The sequence below is a fragment of the Musca autumnalis genome, unplaced genomic scaffold (assembly GCF_047663935.1).
Source record: "Musca autumnalis isolate F117 unplaced genomic scaffold, ASM4766393v1 scaffold_1, whole genome shotgun sequence".
NCBI classification, from domain to species: domain Eukaryota; kingdom Metazoa; phylum Arthropoda; class Insecta; order Diptera; family Muscidae; genus Musca; species Musca autumnalis.
The window spans coordinates 250,854,315-250,870,561 of record NW_027411644.1 but is presented as its reverse complement, the minus strand read 5'-3'; the positions used below and the strand labels follow the sequence as shown (position 1 = coordinate 250,870,561).

General features: G+C 35.6%; 1 protein-coding gene and 1 long non-coding RNA gene across 8 annotated transcripts in view; one reads left to right on the top strand and one right to left on the bottom strand.

The window, feature by feature from the left end:
- Bicra (BRD4 interacting chromatin remodeling complex associated protein) overlaps positions 1-16,247 on the bottom strand; it is a 370,087-nt gene that overhangs the window by 99,521 nt on the left and 254,319 nt on the right. The window contains exons 1-2 of one of the 7 annotated variants that reach the window (XM_073960693.1): positions 13,624-14,004; positions 12,558-13,241 (exon numbers count right to left, since the gene is read on the bottom strand). The exons of 4 other annotated variants lie outside the window; for them this stretch is intronic. Coding sequence is in view for 1 of the 3 variants with exons in the window: in XM_073960687.1 (XP_073816788.1) it covers positions 13,624-13,669 (46 nt within the window). In the remaining 2 variants the exon portion in view is untranslated. Of the gene's footprint in view, positions 1-12,557; positions 14,005-16,247 lie in introns of those variants that run through there. 2 more of the 7 variants (XM_073960692.1, XM_073960687.1) reach the window with 2 other exon arrangements.
- Positions 2,917-16,247, top strand: part of LOC141389329 (uncharacterized) — an 89,536-nt gene continuing 76,205 nt past the window's right edge. Inside the window, exon 1 of the long non-coding RNA XR_012409022.1 lies at positions 2,917-3,309. This is a non-coding gene — a long non-coding RNA (uncharacterized lncRNA). The remainder of the gene's footprint in view (positions 3,310-16,247) is intronic.

Sequence of the window (16,247 nt, the reverse complement as noted above, 5' to 3'; positions counted from 1 at the left end):
TGACGGATCCAAAGTGGTGTGCATATATAAAGAGCACCCCGAGAATCATAGAGAAGTGTGCCACTACGTATATGAACCTCATATTGTATCAGAAGACTGGAAAGTTGGCAAGTTGGTTACGCTACTGACCTAGCCTACAGTGCCAACAGATGCGAATCGTACAGGCCAAATTCCTCCCTGTCGCCAGTAGCGAATATTCTAGAGACACTACTTCCCATAATGAGAAAAAGTTTCCAATTACCAATGGATTCCAAACATAGCAGTTAAAGACTGTACCAGAACATGGCATAAGACTGCGAACAGTCATGGTGACTCTTGACCTATCGAATACAGGTAACCATGCGAAGCTGTTCGAGGACTTAGCGGAGACTTCTATAATTCTATGTGTATATGTTAGAGGTTTTTGAAATTCGGACCTGTTAAACCTCTTCCTTTCCACACCTTCCTGATGGCATAGATATCGAAATGTATGTACGATCTTGGCGTCGGGTCTTATCGTCGATGGCATATGGCACATCTACATAGCTGATTTAGTGCAATTCTACCATCTGAGGAATATGAAAATATCCGATGCTCAATCTACTGCCACACTGTGTCCCACCTGGATGGTTGAATGAGGCTTCCATTGAACATATTGACCTGATTCCGGCATCTAAATACCCAAAGATATTGGGAGTAACATTCAATAGCATATTTAAGTCATCCGCGAAAGCCAGTGCATCATCCAGTATCACTTGGGGTGCTGTCAAAGAATCCATGTTTACCTTTTATAAAACAATAGGATGGTCTGTAGTAAGCTTAGCGGATCCAGTGTGGTATGCAAATATTCAAATCTGCCACAATGCCGCCCTTAGTACTGCAACAGGGTGCCTCCGCATGAACAGAGTGGATCATCTTTATGAAAAGGCGATTTTACAAGCAGTAACTTCGTGGGTGTTATGGCCGTGAGCATCCCTATCACAATCTTGTGGACAAGTTCCACCCAGCCAGGCATGTCAGGAGAAATGTTTAAGATCCGTAGAGAGAGAGGTCCAAAGGAGAACCTCTACATCAACTAGCCTATTAGGTAGACATATGTTCTACTGGACTTTTTTGCTCGATACAATCCCAGGAATCAGAAACGCGACGCTTATAAAGCTTCATTTGACCTATGTATTTCAACTCAATTTGCCTAAAACCCAAGCTATTCAAAAAAATCTACTTTTTTTTAATTTTCGACTTTTGATGAAAAAATTCAATATGCGATAAAAGTTTAATCAAAAATCTTAGAATTAAGAGTATTTTCTCAATCAAAAACGAAGCAAGGCCCGATTGCAGGAAAACTATACATTGTAGAGAAAAAATGTTAAGTTTTCTCGCAAAAAAAATTCTCGGAGCTAAGTGGATTAAAGGTTTCCTAAGTAGCCCGCTTCGACCAGAAATTTAAGACATTCTCATATAAACAGGTGTAAAAATATCTCACGTGCATAAGCTTTAAAACGATACCCCTATTGCCCACGTTAGAATTGAAAAATGTCAAGACCCATATCTCGGGAAGTATGGACTTCTGCCCGGAAAACAATATATCTTTGTTTCCGGGGTCCCATTGGTAAAAATTTCAGCCTGATCCAGGAGGTGCCCACAAACAACGTAATGGTGTTAAATTACGAAATTTCCCAAATGTTAAGACCACATCTCGTGGAGTTTGGACTCCCCCCCGAAAATTATATATATATATATATTTGTGTCCCAAGGTCTAACTACTGTAAAAATTTCAGCTCGATCCCCCTATACGACATTTAAGGCCGTTTTGGCAAGAAGAAGCTTCCACTTTCTTGCTCACTTAGATAATCTACTATATAGCATTTGTCATATACATTAGGCCGGGGCGATTTGAAATGATAGATAACAGATAATACTATAACAAAATGTAAAAAACCCCACAAAAATATTCGAAAAACCCAGAGATTTACGTAAGTTTTTACAATCATTTTTTGTGGCGTTTAAACGACCAGTGGCTTTACCTGGGTTAATTTAAAGGAAAGTTTTTGTCGCGTAGCCAACTTTTGCAACTGTCCATAGGAGAAAGTGTTAAATATCTGGCCGAAGGCCTGCTGCATTAGAACACTTGCAAATTAAAAGAAAGTTTTGATCTGTCCATAGGAGGAAATCCCCGGCCGAAGGTCGACCACTTAAGAGGACTTACAATTTAAAAGAAAGTTTCGATCGCCATGACGACTTCTGCATCTGTCTATAGAAAACAGTGATAAATCTCCGCCCAAAGGCCGGCTACTTAAGACCACTTGGCGGCATTTGAAAGTACTCTTCGTGAGCTTTAAAACGAGTCCCATATTGCATAAGTTTTAGTAGTAATGGTGATAAAAGCAAAAAATTCGAGACCCATATCTGGGAAAGTATGGATTTCCCCCGGAAAAAATATATATACTTGTGTTCAGGGTCCCAAGAGCTACCTGTGGTAAAAATTTCAGACCGATCCGAGAGATGCCCCTAAACGTCATATTTTCCAAAAAAATCTTCAAAATAAAAAAATTCTAAATGCTATCTATAATAGCTCAAAACAAACATACAATTATTAAAACGATCTGCGTGCGATTTAATGCCTGAGAACACTGCTAATTTCATAATGTTCAGTTTGTTTACTTTTGCATGTTCATACAAAATAATTTGTTGGCAATACAAATATGGCCGGCCAAGCCCCTAACCTCAAAATCAAAACAAGACAAAAACAAAACGTCATGATTTCTTAGTGATATTGAAATTTCAATTACTCAATTAGTTGTTGATAGTCATTCAGCTTGGAGAGAATGAAAACATAGCCATCGGTTGTCTCAGCCCCTACTATGCACATAGTAAATTGTGTCAGTCATATTGATTTAATGAGAGGGTGTGTAGTTTTTGTTGCTTTTTTTCTCATTCAACTAAACAAAATCAAATACAACACTTGTCAATATCAATTGTTACTGACAGGCAATTCCATAAATACGATGTTCGGTGCGGTTCGGTTGGCAAACTTTTATCTAAAACTATTTTAATTTGATTTGTATTTCGTGTGAACTTCATCACACACAATAACAATAAAACTAATAATAATAACAGCAACAACAACAACATCAGCAACACAACGACTAAAGAAAACGAAACGAACGAACGAACGAAAGAGTGTAAATAATGCAATAAAACGACGACAACGACGATGATAAATAACTGTAAGGTGTACGTATGTACGGCGTACGTACTGTGACTTGGAGTAGTTAGTGGTGGATAATGAAATGAAATTAAAACAAACAAAACATGGACGACTAAATGAGGGTAATTTACAACACGAAAGTAGTGAAGCACGTTGCCGGAACGAACGGCATGGGAAAGTGAAACATAATAACATAACCTTTTTTGTATACAGAGATTTTTTTGAGAGAGACATTCATCACTGGAGAGCCATTTAAAAATGAGAGATAATTTATTGCAAACGAGAGAATCCTAATACAAAGCCATTACTGGGTAATGATTACTCACTGAAACTATCGCGAGAGATAGACAACGTAAAGAGCGCGCATGTCTTGCATGCATGTTTGTTGGTATATCTCTCTCAGCTTTGGATTAAGAAAATTCATTGAAAGTTTATTAAAAAGAAACACAATTAATATTCATAAAATTCCATTAATAAAAACCTATGATAAAGTAAAAACAAATGCCGGTAGCTATTTGATGTTTATAAAATAATTAAATTTTAGGACAATTTTATTTTTATTGCGACATCATTTAATGTTTTAGTAATTTGATAAAAAAGAAATTTATGAAAAAATATATATCAAAAAATGTCTACCGTTCTATGGACAATTTTTGATGACATATACACTTTTTGTCAAACTCTCTCACATAACATACCCACATGTACACAAACAACAAACTTATCCAAGTGGTGTTGTAACAGGCGAAAAAATATTGTATCTATCTATCTACCTATCTATATCTTATGTTTTGAGCAATATCTGCTAATAGTAAAGTGTACTTTTTAGGGTTGCCATTACTTGGAGATAAATAATTGTTATCGTTGCAAGAATGCAGCGCGAATTGACAAACAGGTGCGTGTATTGCAAGTGGATTTTTGTTAAAAAAATAAGGGAAGTACAAATTCTTGTAGACGAAAGGTTTCTAGCTTCATAAATATTTGTTCACAGATGTGTGGAAATTATACACGTAGTAATGTAAAATATTATAGGGTAAGTGCATTCGGCATTTTAAGGATTTTGTTATCTTCAGTTTTATGTCCATCCGAGTCTAAATGTCCAATCAAGTTGAATTTAAGTTATTATAATTCGTCATTTTGTGTAGTTTTAGATTATATAAACAACTTTTTTAATTATATCTGTTCAATATGCAAAAATTGCAATATTAGCAAAATACTGTTTTTTTGAAAGGTCAATACTTTATGCATTCATTAGTTTTACATTTCTAGTTTATTATATACATTTCTATTGATTTTTCTTCAAAAAGTAGATTTAAAAATATTGTTTAAATAAATTAGTTCGTGCCAATAATCGGCAACTATTACCCAGTTGTCGGCACTCTACAACGTACATATGTACTTCAAATCATGGCTAATTTAGCTTAAAATCTCTTAAAACTCATTTTATATTAAAACTATTTTTTATTGATTAGCCTTTAACGTATTTGTTTAAAATTTTTAATAATTTTTAGCTAAAAGTAATGTATAAAAATCAATGTTTTTAACCCCATGCCGACTTCGGGCAAACTTTACAATTTGTTGTCCAAAAAGTCGGCATCAGAAAAAATTGCACAATTACAAATATTTTTTTTTTAAATTTCTTTTTCTAACGTGTTCTTTTAATTACACTGCGGGATAGAAGTCCAAAAATAAGAAGACATGTGTCCCGGCGTTTTTCCGTATCACTTCAACTTTCGCGGTTATGGGCCCCCAAAGACCTGAGGCCTTGATGTCAAAGGGGATCATTTCGTCAGGCACTTATCTTCTAAACCTCTAAGAATTGGGGTTTACCCGTAGAAGAAAAATTGTAGCTCTCGTCTTAAAGAATAATAACTGTGAACACATAAAATCCATTTAACCTCACCTTCAAGGTCAAAATCGCCAAGTTCAAATTTCCCTTTTAATTTTTTCTCGGATTTTAGTCCACAGATATCAAACCGATCAAAATTGAAGCAAACAACCAACTAGAAAAATGTACCTTACATCTTAGTAAAGAACTTTCTAGAACATGCAAACTCTGTAGAAACGGTTCTTAATGGTCAAAATAGCAAATCAAATGCGATTTGTATCCTCTTTTCTCCGTTCCTGTTCCATAGATACTAAACCGTTCAAAATTCAAGAGAAGAATGGACAACAATAATGTAGCAAAGATATCAGCAAACAACTTTCTGGAACATACGAAATGTCTATGACCGGTTCCTAAATGTGAAAATAGCCAAAAACTTTTGAAAATATTCGATTTTTATACCCTCCACCATAGGATGGGGGTATATTTAGTTTGTCACTACGTTTGTAACTACTCGAAACAATCATTGTAGACCCCAAAAACAACCCAGCAAAATTTGAAGGAAGGAGTTCTATGCGATGACGTGATTATGCCATGAAATCACGTCATCGCATAGCAAGTCGTGAAACATCCGATCTTTTCATCAGCATTTGAATCATTTGTACAGATCACAACAAACAAACAAGTCGATTTGTACATCCCTACAAGTAGCGACATCAAAACAAAAAAGTATACATTTCCAAATGTTTTGTTACAAAAGAAAGATAATAGAAGAAAGATAATAAAAGAAGATAATAGAAAAGCTTTTGTAAGATGAAACAAAATCAGTGGCTGAGAGTGGACGAAGTAAACTCTGTTGCGGTGCAGCGGCGGTGATAAAATTGAAATTTTGGGTGTAAACTTTATGCTGATAAATTAGTTCTAGTTATTTCATGAATTAGTTTAAACTAATAAAGAGTTTGGTTTGTCATGAAAATCATATTTCAATACAGAATTTTCCATTCTCCAAACAAGACATGAAAATGTCATGCCAAAGGGTTGGTGAAAATGACATGTCAAAGCATTGGTCAAAATTACATGCTTAGGATCCGACAATGAATGTCATCATAAGATCCGAAAATTAATGTCATCTTACGGTGGTCACGCTCATATAAAATTCATGAGTGAAAATGCTAAAAAGATGACATGCCAGATCACTTGCACCCATGATTCAATAGCATCCTTGGCATCGAACATTTTGCTGGGTATATATATTCTAGATCAGCGTGCAATTCTACATCGATATAGCCATGTCCGTCCGTCTGTGGAAATCACTCTAGCGTCCGAACGGATTGACGTAGGTGGATGAAATTTTGGGAAAATCTATTATATGTACGTGGGACTTTTGGTATTGAAAGCGGGCTATGTAGGTCCACGCTTTCGTGTAGCCCCCATACAAAATGACGCGTGACGCGTCGTCGTTTTAAGGAATTTTTAAGATATTTGTCCCATTTTACCACCGAATTGGTTGTAAATTGGTATTTTGTGTCTCCCGAGGCCAAAAAACATTCCTACCAAAGTTGGTTTATATAGGTCCACGTTCTGGTATAGCCCCCATATAACGTCCCATATACAGTACGCGTCATTTTAATATATTTTGACAACAGAATCGTTTGTAACTTTGTATTTTGTGTTTCCAGAGGCTAAGAAACATTTCCACCGTAAAGTGTTTTTATAGGTCCACGTTTTGATATAGCCCCCATAGGACGATATCTCCCGATTTTCGGTATTTTGAAGGTTTTGACCTCATTATCACACCGAGATGGCTGAAATTTGGTATTTAGTCTTCGTTGGGGGTATAAAACTTTCCCCCAGAAATTTTTAGGTATAGGTCCACGCCATCATATAGCACCCATAGAACGGTACCTTCCGATTTTCGGTATTTTGAAGGTTGTGGCCACATTAATCCACCGAAATGGCTGAAATTTGTGGTGGAGGGCATAAAAAGTTCGGCCCGACCGAACTTAACGCTTTTCCTACTTGTTATACTTTTTTCTCCGATTCTGGTCCACAGATACCGAACCACACAAAAATTAAGGATACAGTCAACTACAAAAATGTACCTAAGATTTCAATTAACATCTTTCTAGAACTTTTGGTTGTTTAAGATTAAAGTTTTTCAAAACGAACTGACAGTATTGCAAAATTTTACTGATCGCTACCAATATTATGATTTCATCCCGGCGAAGGGAATTATCAATTGGCTTTTCTGATTTTTGAAATCTACTACCAAATTACAGTTAATTTAGTAGGAACATTTGGCTTAAATCCTTAAAAAACCGAAAATCTGGAGGTACCGCTATAATTAGGCCATACCAAAACATATTCATCTAAAAATGATGTTACAGCATCTTCTGGTCAAAATCGCTTAGATTTGAAAAAAAAACTAGCAAAAGAACAATTGACAGAAGAGTACCTTTCGTATCGACAAAAAATAAAAAAACTAGACTGGAATTAGCCAAGACCCATCTGAAGGAGTGTCCAAAAATGGACGACTGTGGTGTTTTCTGATGAATCTAAGTTTAATTTAAAGGATTCAGATGGCATAAGACTAGGACCAAATGGGCAACGGTAAAATTCTAATTATTGCAAAGGCGGAGCACCATGGTCTTGATTTTTTTTCTCGGGGCAAGGGTTTGAACCAAGTCATAAAATTAATGGATCATTTCCACTATCGGAACGTATAAAAAGGCGTGATGTTGGCTTATGCTTAAGAAGATATGTCACTTGGATGGATATTCCAGAAAGATAACGAGACAGAACATGTATCGAAAGTGGTTAAGGAGTGTTTCCAATTCGACAGATGTTCTCCATTGGCCTACTCAACTAGAGTAGGCCTACTCCGGAACGAACTAGTTCCAAGGAACTATTCCGGACAAGGAACTGTTGGAACTATATCCAGCTCTTGCGTTTATATAGTTCCTTTAGTTCATACAGTTCCGTGCGCTCTTCTCGTTCCTATAATTTAACGCATATATCGATCTTTCTTCTTTGCTGTTTATTTCGTGCAATATATTTATTTTTATGTCAATTCATCTACAAAGCGATTAAACATTTCAGTCTTGGGAATATTTGGAACGAAGGAAACAAAAAGAATAATGAAAGAAAGAGATTTGGTGAACTATTCAGGTCTCGGAACGGAAAGAAGTATGAAAGAGAAAGATTCGTTGAATTATATCGGTCTCGGAACTATGAAACTATATTAAGGAACTAGTCCCTTTTGGGAATAGGAACTAGAAAGGTCGATCCGACTTGTGGGAGATCGTTAACTCAAAAAACAACCGTAAAAATGCAAACCACAGAAAAATCATTTGAACCGGAAAAATTAGCCTGGCAAGCAATATCGCCTGAACTAATTAGTAATTTAATATCTTCTATGGATGCGATATATGCGTGTTTCATCCAGAATAAAGGCTACGCAACGGAAAATTGATTTCAATATTTTTCTGTTCTTAAAATTTGGGGTGCGTTAGTTTTGTCCACTTATATTTGCGACTTATTTTTTTTTTTAATTTTAACTTTTTTATTAAATCCAGAATTCCTTAATTTTGTGTTTTTTGTTTAATAAAGATAACAAAATATAAAAAAATGCAACATTGTTTTCTTGAAAAAATTTAATTTAAAAAAAAAATGAGAGGGTTCTTTAGTTTTGGCCGACACTGTATTTTTGCGTGGGGCCCCTTTAAAAACTCATATAAAGTGTTGTTTCCAAATAAGTATTATTAAAATTTAATTATTAAATTATTATTAATAAATTAAGTAAAAAAGTGGTTCAAACTTTTTTATTGCATCGATAAGGTCGGTCATTTTCATTGTCGTACTACTTGCCGGAAGCACAAACTTTTCGAGCTAGCCAATGCCAAACATTTTCAATCACATTAAGGTCCGAGAAATAAGGAGGTCAGTCCAGTAGCATGACATGTTGGCTTTGAAAAGTATGGACCAAATCGGGATCCAAGAGTTATCGTGCGCACAAATTTTCCGAACATGTTCGAACTTTTGTGGGGGAGGTACCCCAGGGAGTGGACCGACGTGGCCCATCTTCGAACTTAAGCTAACTTTGGGCAAAATATTACGAATGCCATATTTTGGTCCAAATCGATTCATTCGGTCGAGAGTTATCGAGCGCTCCAGCCAAGCAGACAGACGGACGGACTGGGCTGATGCTTTTAATTATTTTTTCGTCGGAGAATACGACATGTTGTCAGTTTGGTTTTTTTCAACTTATAACCTCTCTCTTATACTTACTACTACGCCAGATTTTGACAAAATCCGCGCTGTGAAATGGTAATATATTCAAGCTTTTTTCAGAGCAACGCCTTCGTCCGGCGAATGTTCGCTTTTTGATCGACCTCGAATTCCTGACGAATAATTGTTAATTTAATATCCTGTTGCCTAAAATATTTAAAAAAAAATTTATTTCTCTCAATTTATTCTTATACTTTTCCGTCCGCACGGGTACTACCAGTGTAACACATTACAAAGCAACGTAAACAAAAATAACTACTTATATTACGACTTACTATGTAATGAGTACGGTGGCATACAGGGTGTGTGTCCGACTATAAATCCGAGAGTTGTGTGTTCAAAGCTCATGGTTAGCACACTATTTTTTGTTAACGAAACAAGTGTGTTCTGCTGCAAATCAGAAGTTCGCATAATCAAATCCAACCGGGAGCAAAATAAAATAAAACTATGAAGTTTGTTGAAATCTTGAAATTGAAAACAAATTCTACCTCAACTGTTCTAATAATATGTATAACATTTAGTTTTTAGCATATTTTTCAACTTGAAGTGGTATAGAATAACTAGCCAGTCACAGCGACATGCCCTTGTTAAAATAATGGGTTAGTAGGGGGTTTTGTATATAGTTACGACTATCAAAGAGTACTATGAAAACACATTATTTGGCAATTATTTTTTTACTGGGCTGTAAATTTTTTTTTTGTTTGACGAGATGTGGCTTTTTATTTTAACTGATTTCTTCCTAAGGCAACAGCTTCCATAGTTGTTCCGAGTTCTGTGGACGCATTTTGCGTTGATACCATCAAATTGGGTTTGTCTTACTCCCAGACCTCAATGTCGTCGGCAATAGTCACCTGTCTATTGGTGTTTATTGCGCCATTTCTTTTACATCTATCATTTTCCAAAAAGATACTGAAGAGGTCACTTGAAGGCCTTCTCCATGTCTCAAACCTCTTTTGGTACTAAACTGTTCGTAGAGGACTTTTATTATTTTAACTGAGAACTGTGTAGCAGTTAATGCCATCTTACAATGCGCTTTGTGAGAATACCAAATGACATGCAATACCTTTGGCCGTATATGACTGTCGAAAGCTGTTTTATAATCGATAAGAAATGGTAAGTGTCAATCTGCACCGCTTGGGTCTTATCCAGGATTTGCCGCAAGATAAATATGTGGTCCATGGGCTCCCTGGGGCTCCCTCCTGACTACGTCGGTGCCTACCATAATTTGTTTGTTATGGGCATGAAAAGGGTTATATGTTTCTTCTAAGCGCTGGCAAAATATATTTTTGGTCTGCTCAACCTTGGTAACATGAGAGAAAAAAAAAACTGATGTTGAAAAAAATTCGTTCGAATTATTCCGAAACTCTTGCTTTTGTACAAAGTTTTTGTTTTATTGAAAACAAAAATGAAACAAATATTTTTCAAAAACGGAAGTCATTTGAATGAATTTAGTTTCGAATACCTTTTGAGAAACAGGTTATTTATTTCAGAATTATTTTTAATTTTATGAATGTAATTGTAAATGTGCGAAATGACTTGTATTTTTTTTTTTTTTTTTTTTTTTGTTTGGAAAATCATTATTACCCTTTTTTACTTTGTATTTGTAATGCATGAGTGCTTTTCATGAAGGGATTTTTAAGGCCAGACTTCGTTTTAGACCTAAGGCGTGAAAAAATGGGGACAACGAATACAAGTTTTTACAACAAAGATCCAAGGGATTCGCAATCAGGCTTTAAACTGTATTTTTTATGTTGGAGGTACACGAAGGAATAAAAATATAGAGTCCATATTAGAACCTGGTCCATGTTTCGTATAAATATTATAAAATATATATAATTGTTCCACAAACATCCCAGATGGGACAATGGAGAACTTCTCACATATCAATGACTGCACCCCGATTAATATTAGCTCAATGATATGGGACCTACTGTTCATTGCCGAGTCCGAACGGCGTGTCCTTAGACACCACTTGTAGAGAAGTTTTACGTGGCTGAAATAATCAGGAAATGTCGCCAACATCACTGAGAGGTATTTTGCCACCGTTAAAAATTTGATGTTTCATGCCTGGGAATCGAACCCACGACATTTAGCGTGCAAGGAGGGTGTGCATACTATTGCACCACGGTGGCACTCATAAATTTTAAGAAGTGCAAAATCGGTTACTGCCTTCCAGAGTTACCGTACACACAAATTTTCCGAATATTTCGAACTTTTGTGGAGGAGGTTCCTAAAGGAGTTGACCGATATGACTGATCTTCGAACTTGAGCTAAGCTCGGTCAAAGTATTACGAAGTTAAAATTTTGGACCAAATTGGAAGATCCGTTCGAGAGTTATCGTGCGCTCCAACCACCATAGTCCTATATTCCCAGGAAGTATGAACATGCTCCTGCTAAAATGTGTACCGTCGTAATGGGGACTGCGAAAACAAGTTGTTAAAACAAAAATCAAGGCAATTCGAGAGCAGGTCCTAAGCTGAACTTATTCGAAATGTTGTGTGGGAGGTACCCGATGGAGTGCACCAATAGACCACATATTGAAACCTCATCTATTTTTGGTAGAAATTTTACGATGTGCAAAGTATGGACCAAATCGGTTACTCCCTTCAAGAGTTATCGTACGCACAAATTTTCGAATATTTTCGAACATTTGTGGGGGAGGTACCTGAATGAGTGGACCGATATGACACACCTTCGAACTTAAACTAAGTTTGGACAAAATATTACGGCATCGGAAATAAATGGCAACTCTACACAAATCTCTTATTGTTGCTGTTGTTTGTTTTACCAAACACTGACGGCGCGCACATACAACACTAACGACTTGGCGATTCAGATACGCGCGTACTCACAAACATTCAGACACACACACAGCCGTTTAGAGAAACACAGCAGAAGAAGAAAAAGTCAGAGGCATATGCACTTGAACTGTATCTTTTGGATTTTTTCCCTTTTTGAACGATACACCGCCGTATGGGGATGTCGTACCACCAAGCAAGCAACCAACGATTCGTCGACGGCATACATACATCTGTAGAAAAATTGTTGTTTTTTATATTTGTCCAAGTGTTTTGTTTGGTATACACAAAAAAAGTATTTTTTCGGAAGGCAAAAAAAGGGAAGGTGTGTGAGAAGAAAAAAAAATAGAAAGATGTATAAAAATGGACAACAACAAATAATAAAATAGAAAATTAAATTATTTTTTTCTTTTGTTTTGTTTAATAAGAGATTGACAGATAGATTTGGTTTGGTACTCACTATATACTTGGGAGAAAATTTTGAGTTTGTTCTAATAAACACGGCTAGGGAGAAAAGTTGTTGTTTCGGTGGCTGAGTTTTTTTTTTTTATTTTTTAATTAAACACCAATTATACAAATATTTTGAATATGGATTGGATTTAAATTTTTTACAATCGTGTGTGTACAATTTTAAAACGCTTTTTTCTCACTTGATTTCCTTATTATTAGTATTTGATTTGTTTGATTTCTATTTTAATATATTATTCAAAATTTTGTATTATATCCAGTGGGTATTCAAACTTTTTTTTTAATATTTTATTTTTATTTATCATTCAAATTTCATTCAATTTTTAGTTTCGATTTCTTATATTTATTTTTTTTTTTTTGGGAAATTTTGTGTCACAACTATGCTAAGCTCTTGGTTTAATTTGAATATATTTTTTTGAAAATCACTTTGGTATATTTGTTGTTTAACTTTTCATAATTTCTTTGAAGACAATTTTAATATTTGATTTCTTTTCTTTCTTTCTCATTTAATGGACGTCAAGCTAATTTGTCAAAATAAAACTTCACTCTTGACGTTTTAACAATCTCCATTTGTTGTTTCTTCTTGAACTTAATTTCACTTTAATGACATTCACTTCCTGGTTGGTTGGATGGTTGGTTTATACACTTTCACCCAGAAAATCAAAAACCTCAAAAACTATGAAGAAATTTCATTAAGATGTTGTAGATAATATTCCTTTTTTGTGGGGCTATTGTTGTTGCTGTTATATGTAATCAATTATAATTATCCGGCGGGAGGTGGATGATGTTGGAGGTGGTATACAGTCCCAAAATGCTATTTGCTTCTTAGTTTTCACTTAAAATATGCGCGCGCGGCATTATTTCATTACACCAAAGAATGGAAAAAAATATGCGGACACCTTTCCTTGGCTGTCGAAAAAAATTATTTAATATTTTTTTTCTTTTTTAATTATTTGTTTTGGTTTATATTTTTTCTCCAAAATTCTAATGATTTTGATATTTGTTATTCAATTTTTCTTTTTTATTTAAAAGAATTCTTTACATATACATAAACTCACTCATCAAATCACTACTATACTCAATATCATCATCATCATCACACATTTCACATGCACAAAAAAGCGACGGCAAATAGCAGGCAGCAAAAAAGAAAAGGTAAAGAATTTATTATTACACGCGAGACAACGACAAAACGAAAATTTTTGCTGCCATTCATTGCACCCCGGCACGTAATACTGGTTTCAGTTAACCACACAAAGAATTTCATATCCCGTCATCGACATTTCTCATACGTAAAACGGTTGCTTGGTATTCGCTCACGGCTCACGTATGGCTGACTGGCTGGTAAACATACACAATTACTCACAAACACACATGCAGCAGCACTAACAAAACAACAACTGTGAAACGAGTACTCGAACTCACTCTCTTCTCATTTCGTCGTCATCGTCAAAACACAACAGCCACAGTGTCAAACAGTCAACCAAACAAAACCCAACTAACTAACCAACCTTCTAGTCATCCAGCCAGCCATCCATCTATCCGTTCGTTCATCCGTCTGAACCAAACACAACACACGGTTGTTTTTATTTGTTATTCCCATTATCATCATCACTAACACCGCACAAAACATAACAGCAGCTAAGATACGACGGATAATGCCCAAAAAACAGTCAAAAGAAGAAGCATCAACAGACAGTAGTAGTAAAAGAAAACCTTAAAAACCCCTACAAGAAGAACATCAACAACAAATCAAGTTCCGAACTAAACACACAATGGGAGTAGAATCGAAAAAAAAGTAAAATAAAACCTAAGAAATCTTTACAAACTAAACACCAGTGGATGAGCATTCTACAGTGGAAAAAAATCGCCCGCCGCCAAAATCATCCATTGAAATAATCAGTAGTGGCGTTTTAGATACTCTTTCTCTTCCGTGGATTTGTATACATCAACAACAAATCTATCTTCTCAGTTAGGGTTGCCAAATGACATGAAATTAACAGACAACACCATGGAGTTACGTTCCACCATAAATTGGGGAGCCACATGAGACGAATACGAACAACTCATTACAAAGTAATGTAAACTAGCTATTTTGTACATTACCAGTAGGCGGAAAAATAATGGGTTACTGCTTAAAAAATTCACAAGGAAAAACTACTTACTTTAGTCATTACTAAGTAATGAGGTAATGAGTCATTACTAGGTAATGAGGTAATGAGTCATTACTAGGTAATGAGTGTGTCCGACTACACCTTTTTCAGACGTAATAATAATTGTTCCACAAACATCCCATAAGGGACAAGGGAGACTTCTCTCACCACAGACACCACTTTTGTAGAGAAGTTTTACATGGCTGAAATACTCAGGAAATGTCGCCAACATTACTGAGGGGTATTTTGCCACCGTTGATAAGTGTTTGATGTTGTCTGGCCGGGGAATCGAACCCTCGACCTTATGTGTGCAAGGCGGGTGTGCATACCATTGCACCACGGTGGCACCCATCCCTTTTTCAGACGTAATTCGAATTATTTTAATTGTAATTCGAGAATTCTATTTGTAATTCGTAAGAAATCATTTGTAATTCGAATTATTCCAATTGTTATTCGAATTATTCCATTTGTAATTCGAATTATTCCATTTGTAATAGAGTTGTACAATCTAGTTCATTTGAAATATCTAGTTCAATAGTTCAGATCTTTTAACTGAACTAGTTCAGTAATCTAGTTCATAGTTCACTATCCAGTTCATTCATTCGGATCATAACCGGTCAAAATAGACATGCGTATAAGGGGGAAATAGCAAAAATTCCCACAAAGCTGAATTTTGGTTTAGAGCTAGGGTTGGTCATTAGAAGCAACGTCCTAAAAGTCCCCATCGATCCCATGTGTGCAAAACAAGTTATTCGGGGTCAAAGGTCATTTTTGGAGGCATTATTCAGTTTTTTTTTTTAATTTTTCTCAAAAACGGTAACACTTAGCAAAAGCCAGCTAAAGTAAAAGTTGTAGATTCAATAATTGTCTACAAGATTGGTCTTTATGATTCTTAAAAAAGACTTACCATTTTCGAGATATCTCGATCTAAATGTCAAATAAAGAATTAGCCGCGTAAGTACATTAGGAGGCGAACCGGTTAAAGTAACGATACTTCCGTAAGCTTTCAAACGATATCCACTTTGCAGTAATCGGTTCAGTAGAACCGGGTCTAACCCGGTTTTTAAATTTGGCCTTTCGGGTCTAATAACCGGCGAACCGGATCCACAACCGTTGAAAATTATACATTTCCGTAATCAGCGCAACAAACCCTACCTTCGGACAAAACTTGAAAAAAATCGGAGAGTTTTCGTTGGGGTCGTTCCCGTTGGGCTTTCGATTATACATGTGGGTTAAATGGGCTATTTTTGCATAAAATGACTCTAACATTGAATAACTCTACTAAACACACTCCGATTTTGTTGGAATTTTTTTAGAAGATAGCTATAATTTCGCTCTTCAAGAAAATATATATTTTTTGGGGGACAGACCCTATTACTTCGCTTATTTTAGCCGGTTCGTCTGAATATGTGCATATTTCCCTTATAAATGCATAAAAATCATGTGTTTTGTAGAACAGCTATATCTCAAGAATGGTTCCTTCTAAGTCTACAATATTTACTTTAGTCACTTTTTGATTAGATCAACCG